The sequence below is a fragment of the Orycteropus afer genome, unplaced genomic scaffold (genome assembly GCF_000298275.1).
Source record: "Orycteropus afer afer isolate SDZICR_OR568_19922 unplaced genomic scaffold, OryAfe1.0 scaffold00198, whole genome shotgun sequence".
Lineage (NCBI taxonomy): Eukaryota > Metazoa > Chordata > Mammalia > Tubulidentata > Orycteropodidae > Orycteropus > Orycteropus afer.
The window spans coordinates 4,504,819-4,513,665 of NW_006921785.1; the positions used below are offsets into that span (position 1 = coordinate 4,504,819).

Genomic DNA, 8,847 nt, shown 5'->3' on the forward strand with positions numbered 1-8,847 from the left:
TATGTTATCTATATAGGCAGGGTACTGTGCTGTGCTCCTCTATTCACTAGCTGACAGCACTTATACACTCACCACCTGTCTCCTTTCCTGTTGTCAGCCTCTCGCATGTCCTTGCCGACCCTGGCAAACACATCCTGTTCTTAGGTCCCTGGAATCCAAATGAGAATGCTATCACTTTAAAATCTAAAATGGTTGCCACTTGTAACCATTCAAAATGGCTGCACCATCAGTCACTTTAAATATCCAAAATGGCTGCCATGTGTAAACAATTAAAATGGCTGCACCCTCCGGACAGCAGAAAGTCCACGGCTCAAGTTCTCTCCCTCCTTGCTGTTTCTCTTCCTAGTCATAGAGCACCAGAGCAGTTATCCCTGCAGCTCTCGGTGACTGGGACTGATCTTTAAGTCAATTCTTAGGTCCCAACACCACTTGGAAATATTCAGGCTGTTGGTCCCGTCAGAGTAGCTGATAGTCCTCAGCTCTAACCGTCTCTGTACTCTCTGTTTTTGGTCAGGTTTTTCCACTAGTTGGTGCCTAATCCACTTCTGTATAGTTCCTTTCAAAGCTCAGGGCTCCAGGATTATCTTCTGTATCTCTGTCAATTGATTTTTCTTTTCTTTGTTGAAGAGAGTCTGTGTCGCTTGTCTGCTTATTCCTCCATCTTACCGGAAGTCTCACTGGAGAAGTTTTTGAAAGCAAGGTCATTCCTTCTGTATGTCCTACTATTCACCCTCAACTGGATATAGTGAATAGAGAACATATGATTATTAAGCATGAAAATGTTGAATCAGTTTCTTCACTTCTCCACAAAGACTGAAGAGCAGAAAGGCTAAAAAGGTGGCAGCAAGTAGATTTCTGGCTTGCTACCATACTTTCCAGTTTGTCCACAAAGAAAACATAGGTTGCTTCTAGATAAAACTTCCATTTCCTTCTACTTTCCTTCAGACACAAACAGATGACAGATGTATAACATATTATATTTAAAAAGGGTGTTGCATTCCTTGTAGTCAACATTGGAAAAAATTCAAAACAATAAAGTGATCATGATAATAACTACAATTCATAAAGCTAGCATATTAACTTCTACAAGAAGGTGGAACTAACTTAAAAAAACAAACAAACCCTGCAGCACATGCTTAACAGTACACATTCTGGGCAAATGAAAGGTGAAAATAGAGATTGTTCTTTCTTTATATGGCTTACAAATACATGAAGGGATGCTTATGATCATTAGCCATTAGAGAGATGCAAATCAAAACAACATCTCACCCCAGCAATAATAGCAAAGATCGAAAATACAGAAAACAACTAATGCTGGTGCCCTGATGGCACAGTGGTTAAAGTACTGGTGGGACTGTAGTCCATTAGTCCAAGGCAGACTCATTTGTTCTCTTGAAAGTCTGTGGTATATTCAATATTCTTCACCAATACCATAATTCAAATGCATCAATTCTCCCATCTTCCTTATTCACTGTCCAACTTTGCATGCCAAGAGGACTGGGTCAGGAGCACCTTAGCCTTCAAAGTAACATCTTTGCTCTTTAAGACTTTAAAGAAGTCTTTTGCAGCACACTTGCACAATGCAATGTGTCATTTGATTTCCTGACTTCTGCTTCCATGGGCATTGATTATGGATCCAAGTAAAATTAAATCTTTGACAACTTCAATTTTTTCTCAGTTTATCATGAAACTGCTTATTGGTCCAGTTGTGAGGATTTTTGTCTTCTTTACATTGAAGTGTAATCCTTTCTGATGGCTATAGTCTTTGATCTTCATCAGTAAGTGCTTCAAGTCATCTTCATTTTCTGCAAAGTTGTGTCATCTGCATATCACAGATTGTTTATGAGTCTTCCTCCAATTCTGATGTCATGTTCTTCTTCATATAGTCCAGCTTCTCAGCATACAGATTGATAAGTATAATGAAAGGAAACAGCCCTGACACACACCTTTCCTGATTTTAAGCATGCAGTATCCCCTTGTACTGTTTGAACAACGGCCTCTTGGTCTATGTACATGTTCCTCCTCAGCACAATTAAGTGTTCTAGAATTCCTATTCTTCACAATTTTATCCCTAACTTGTTAAGATCCACACAGTCAAACACCTTTGCATAGTCAATAAAACAAAGGTAACCATCTTTCTGGAATTCTCTACTTTTAGCCAAGATTTATCTGACATCAGCAATCTCCTTCGTTCCTTGTCCTCTGTTGAATCTGGCTTGAATCTCTGGCCGTTTCCTGTCAGTGTACTGCTGCCGCTCCTACTGAATTATTTTCAAAAATTTTACTTGCATGTGGTATTAATGATATTATTTTGCATTAATAAATAATTTCTACATCCTTTTGGATCACTTTTTTGGGGGGGGGTTGGGCACAAATATAGCTCTCTTTAGTCAGTTGGCCTACCTACTATTGGTTCTTGAATGTCAACCAATTATTTTAGGTACAGTGACTCTTGTGAATTCCTTCTATCTTCTTTTAATGCTTCTTGTGTTGTTCGGTATTTTGCCCACAGAATTCAAATGCAAAGCAAAATCACAATGAAATACCTCACATTCACTAGGATGGCTATAATAAGAGACAAAGTAATAACTAGTATTAGCAAGGATGTGGGTAAATTGGAGCCCTCACACACTGCCAGTGGGAATTTGAAACGGTAGTCACTTTGGAAGTAGTCTGGCAATGCCTCAAAGTTTAACAGTTACCATATGACCCAGCAGTTCCACTCCTAGATATTTAAGAGAAATGAAAACATGTACCTACCTAAAAACATGTACCAGATGTTCATATCAGCATTATTCACAATAGCCAAAAACTGTCCATAAACTGATAAATGGGTAAATAAAATTTAATATATCCAGACAACGGCATACTCAGCAATAAAAATGAATGAATGCATACCAATGTGAAAATATGGACAAACTTTGAAGATATTATCCTAAGTGAAAGAAGACAGTCATAGAAGGCCACATATTGTATAATTCTATTTATATGAAATGTCCAGTACAGGCAAATCTGTTGTTGTTTGTTGTTTTTTGCTGTTGAGTCGGCCCTGACTCATAGCGACCCCTCCTTGGGTTTCCGAGGCAGTATCACTACGGAAGTAGGATTGTCCAACCTTCCTTCCAAGGAGTGGCTGGTGGGTTTGAACCGCCAGCCTTCTGGTGAGCAGTCAAGTGCCTTAGGCACTATGCTACCAGAGCTCCACAGGCAAATCTAGACAGATGCAAAGTATGATTAAGGTTGGCTAGGGCAGGGGTGGGGAGAAGGAGGAAAGGAAAGATGAGGTTAAGGGATGATGGCTAAAGTATGAGGGGTTTCTTTTAGGGTAATGAAATGTTCTAAAATTAGTGTGATGGTTGCACAACTCTGTGGGCATACTAAAAACCAAAGAAATATATAAACAAATGAACTGTATGGTACGTGGGTTTTATCAAAAAGCAATCAAAAGCATGAAAGCACATTAGATGACTTTCTAAAAAGTGTCATGTTTCAGCTATTGTTGTTATTATTTAAGCAAAATTATTCTAAATACTTTCATCTGTTGTTATGTGCCGTCGAGTCGGCCCTGACTCATAGCGACCCCTCCTTGGGTTTCCGAGGCAGTATCACTACGGGAGTAGGATTGTCCAACCTTCCTTCCGAGGAGTGGCTGGTGGGTTTGAACCGCCAGCCGTCTGGTTAGCAGGCAAGTGTCTTAGCTTCTGCTATATGTCTGTGCCTGTTCTTCCCTAATGGAACAAAGGGTGTTTTTACACCCTAATGCTTGTTCCTTTTCTGTGAAATCTGTATGCTGTCCAGCTTCCCTAGGATAAAAAGAATGCCAGGGATCCAGATGTCAGAACATCTTCAGCCTCGTCTCAACCTTTTTCTCAGCTGAGGTCCTTGCTCTGGACTACCTCTCCCCCAGTAGTGAAACACATTCCATTACTCACCTGTGTAAAACTCACTGGCTTACTCACTGTCTTTGAGAAAACATCTAAAACCCCCTAACAAGCTCCAGAGCCCCTGTGACCTGTCTCTTGCTGACTCCATCCTGGAGTGCTGACTCCATCCTGGAGTGCTGCCTCCTGCCTCAGGGCCTTATTCATGTTTTTCTTCCTGGCATAGTTAGCTGGTCAATAAATATTTGCTAAGTGAACAGAAACAAATTTTTTAAACAATTCCTTGAACACATTTAAAACTATGTCTTAAATATATTATGGCCAGTTAAAGGCAGGGCTTCCAGTGAATTCTTGAAATAACTTCAGGGATCTATAAGCCCTTCTGGTATGATTTGCAAAAATGTGCATTTTTCTGCAGAAAGCATCCATTACTTGCATCACGTTCCCAAAATGTCCATGACACAAAACAAGTTTAAGGGGTTGAGTGAAGAGAATGATGAGGCTGGAAAAAAGGAGACAGAAGTGAAGTGAGATGCTGAAAGAGCCACAGTGCTTAATAAAGTGTGTGACTGTGAAATGTAAATTGCCCTTCTCTCAGCCTTGATGGTCTTAAGCACAAAGAACATTAGGAATCCCAATACCTAAAAGAAGCCCTGGTGGTACAGCGGTCAAAGTGCTCAGCTGGGAACTGAAAGGTTGGTGGTTTGAACCCACCAGCCAACTGTTGCATAGTTCAAGAAAGATGAGACAGTCTGCTTCCATAAAGATTTACAGCCTTGGAAACCCTATGGAACAGTTCTGCCCTACAGTGTTGCTATGAGTCAGAATCAACTAGATGGTGGTGGCTTTGGTTTTTTTGATCCTTAAAAAGAGAACCTGAACACTCACTAATGAAGATCAGAGAGTCCAATTTTCAGTATGGATTATACCTCAACAAAAAGAAAATGAAAATCCTCACAACAGAACCAGTAAGGAACACTACGATAAATGGAGAAAAGATTGAAGTTGTCAAGGATTTCATTTTACTTGGATCCATAATCAATGCCCAGGGAACTAGCAGTCAAGGAATCAAATGACATATTGCGCACTGGGAATATCTGCTTAAAATGACCTCTTTAAAGTGTTAAAAAGTTAAGATGTAACTTTGAGGACTAAGGAGTATTTTCAATCGCTTCATATTCATGCAAAAGCTGGACAATGAATAAGACCAAAAAAATGATGCATTTGAATTATGGTGCTAGTATGAAAAACTGAATATACTATGCACTGCTAGAAGAATGAAATCTATCTTGGAAGATTAGTCAGAATGTTCCTTAGAAATGAGGATGGTGAGACTTCATGCGTTGTACTGTGGACATGTTATCAGGAGGGACCAGTCCCTGGAGAAGGACATCATGCTTGATAGAGGGTCAATGAAAAAAAGGAAGACCCTCAATGAGATGGACTGACACAGTGGCTTCGGTGATAGGCTCAAGCACTAACATCAACTGATGATGGCACAGGACTTGGCAATGTTTTGTGCTGTTTTACATAGGGTTGTTATGAGTCAGAAACAACTCAACGGCATCTAACAACAATATGTCTAAAATCAAAACTCGGTAGGTCTCTCTTTAAATGGGTAGGTACAGAAGAACACATGCTTCCATCTGTAGTAGTAGCTCATGGTGACAGTGATTTTCTACACAGGTCAGGCTCCCTAGAAGCTTTTTAAAACTACACAGTTTACTCCCTCATCTGATATAACTTCTGCCGTATCAGATGTAGTTGTCTGTGTACATTAGATCGAGAAACACTAATCTAAATAATATACTCAAAAGAATCCATCCATCCAAAAAAAAAAAAAAGAATCTATCCAAAACCCCAACCATACTTCATAGTTTAATAAATAAAACTTAACAGAACATAGCATGTCCAAATGGCAGTATGTAATTTCACTTTAATACCTTTTCAAAAAATTCCCCTTACAAATCAGTATGCATTCTGTTTATACAAATCAAGAGACATCATTTCAGCATTCATTCACTCAACTTAAGTTTCACAGGAACAAGTATCCAGAGCTATAAGATGACAACTTTAGTCAGAGTAGGTATTTCTAGGAGCCCTTCAGACTTGATATGAAGGCTGCTGGGTCTGGTTGTGTTTCACAATAGTAGGGTCCTTTCTATAGTGCCAAGTGTCCTGAAAAAGTCCCACAGGCAACAAGCAGCTTCAGCCCTTTTCCACCTGCATAAACACAGGTGCCATTTCTGTCTCAGTCCAAGGTCACGTATCTAGGTGCTTGTAGAGCCTACGACTTTTCTCTTTTTTATTTCTGTTGCCATGTTTTTTCCAGGGCTTCCCAGCTACAGTCTCAGAGCTCAGAGTAGTTGCAGTCACCAAGCCACTCCCAGGTTTGTAGCCCATTACAGCCTGGACTCCTTTGGTCAAAGCTCTCACACTGTCCTAAGAAAAAAACATTACGTGAGATGTCAGCAAGCTGCTTCCTTTAGAAAACACACAGATATAGTTTATGGACGACTCCAAGATAAAAAGGAGTTAAACCACTCAGAGTTGCAAAAGCAGATTTTTAGCTCTTTCACTGGTCTTTCCTTCCTGCGCCTTTAAATGCTATTTCTCAGCATTGTGTTTGTTCTCTTTGCCTATGTCATACACTCCCTCAACTCTGTTCAGTCCCAGTTTCAAGTGCCATCTATGACTACCTATGCCTAGACTCCTAATGCTAGCTCTCTTCTGGAAATATCTAGCTTGATATCTAAACTCAATTAATCTCAAACCAAATTAATTAGTCTCCCTTACAGAATGGCTACACTGCTTGTTTGTCAGTTTGTCACACTGTGGTGGCCTGCATGTTGCTGTGAGGCTGGAGGTTATACCACTGGTATTTCAAATACCAGCAGGGTTACCTATGGTGGACAGGTTTCAGCGGTGCTTTTAGACTAAAACAGACTCAGAAGAAGGAAGGGGCCACCCACTTCTCAAACAATTGGCCAGTGAAAACCTTATGAACAGCAGTGAAACACTGTCCGACATAGTGCTGGAAGATGAGCCCCTGGGGTTGGAAGGCACTCAAAACAGAACTGGAGAAGAGCTGCCTCTTTAGAGTGGAGTCGGTCTTAATGATGTGGATGGAGTACAGCTTTTGGGACCTCCATTTGCTGGTGTGGCATGACTCAAAATGACAATAGCTGCAAATATCCATTAATAATCAGAATATGGAATGTACAAAGTATGAATCTAGGAAAATTGGAAGTTGTCAAAAATGAAATTGAACGCATAAAGATCGATTTCCTAGGCATTAATGAGGTAAAATGGACTGGTTTTGGCCATTTTCAATCAGACAACCACATGAACTACTATGCTGGAAATGACAAATGGCATGGCATTTATCATCACAAAGAATGTTTCAAGATCTATCCTGAAGTACCATGCTGTCAGTGATAGGATAATATTCATAAGCCTACAAGGAAGACCAGTTAATACTACTATTATTCAAATTTATGCAGCAACCACCAAAGCCAAGGAAACTGAGGATTTTTACCAACTTCTGCAGTCTGAAATTGACCAACCTTGCAATCAAAATATGTTGACTATCACTGGTGATTGGAATGCAAAAGTTAGAAACAAAGAAGAATCACTAGCAGTTGGAAAATATGGCCTTGGTGATTGAAATAACGCTGGAGATCACAAGATAGAATTTTGCAAGACCAATGACTTATTCATTACAAATTCACTTAAAAAACATAAGCAGTGACTATATACATGGACTTCACCAGATGGAGTGCAAAGGAATCAGATCAACTACATCTGTGCAAAGAGGTGACGAAGAAGCTCAGTATCTTCAGCCAAAATAAGGCCAGGAGCTGCCAATTCTGATGCCTTCATATAGTCCAGCTTCTTGGGCTGTTTGCTCAGCATACAGATTGAATAAGTATGGTAAAAGAATACAACCCTGGCACACTCCCTTCCTGATTTTAAACCATGCAGTCTCCCCCTTGTTCTGTTCAAATGACAACCTCCTGGTCTATATACAGGTTCCCCATGAGGACAATTAAGTGTTCTGGAATTCCCATTCTTCTTGATGTTATTTGTAATTTGTTATGATCCACATAATCAAATGCTTTTGCATAGTCAATAATACACAAGTAAACATCCTTCTGGTATTCTTTGCTTTCAGCCAAGGTCCATCTGACATCCCCTGTTCCATGTCCTCTTCTAAAGCCAGCTTGCATTTCTGGAAGTTTTGTCAATATACTGATGCAACTGTTTTTGAATTATCTTCACTAAGATTTTATTTGCCTGTGATATCAATGATATTATTTGATAATTTCCACTTTCTGTAGGATCACCTTTCTTTGGAATGGGTAGATATGGATCTCTTCCAGTCAGGTGGCCAGGTAGCTAGCTGTCTTCCAGATCTCTTGGCATAGCCAGGTGAGTGCCTCCAGCATGGCATCTGTCTGTTGAAACATCTCAATGGGTATTCCCATCAATTCCTGGGGCTTTGTTTTTCGCCAATCCCTTCAGTGCAGCTTTGACTTCTTCCTTTAGTACCATTGGTTCTTGATCATATGCCACCTCCTGAAATGGATGAACATCGACCAATTCTTCTTGGTGCAGTGACTCTGTGTATTCCTTCCATCTTCTTTTGATGTTTCCTGCGTCATTCAATATTCTGCCCACAGAATTTTTCAATAGTGCAAATTGAGGCTTGATTTTTTTCTTCACTTCTTTCAGCTTGAGAAATGCCAAGCGTATTCTTCCCTTTTGGTTTTCCAATGCTAAGGTCTTTGCACCTTTTGTTATAATAATTGACTTTGTCTTCTCAAGCTGCTGTTTGAAATCTTCTGTTCAGCTCTTTCATCTTGTCATTTCTTGTTTTCTGTCATTGGTGTTCAATGCATCAATCTATTCTTTAGATGTTCTCTAAATTCAGGAGGGATATAATCAAGGGCATATTTTAGCTCTT

General features: G+C 39.9%; 1 protein-coding gene across 1 annotated transcript in view; it reads right to left on the reverse strand.

Moving 5' to 3' along the window:
• Positions 1-6,143: 6,143 nt before the first annotated feature.
• LSG1 (large 60S subunit nuclear export GTPase 1) overlaps positions 6,144-8,847 on the reverse strand; it is a 45,348-nt gene continuing 42,644 nt past the window's right edge. Inside the window, exon 14 of the mRNA XM_007948026.1 lies at positions 6,144-6,323. Coding sequence (XP_007946217.1) covers positions 6,144-6,323 — 180 coding nt within the window. The remainder of the gene's footprint in view (positions 6,324-8,847) is intronic.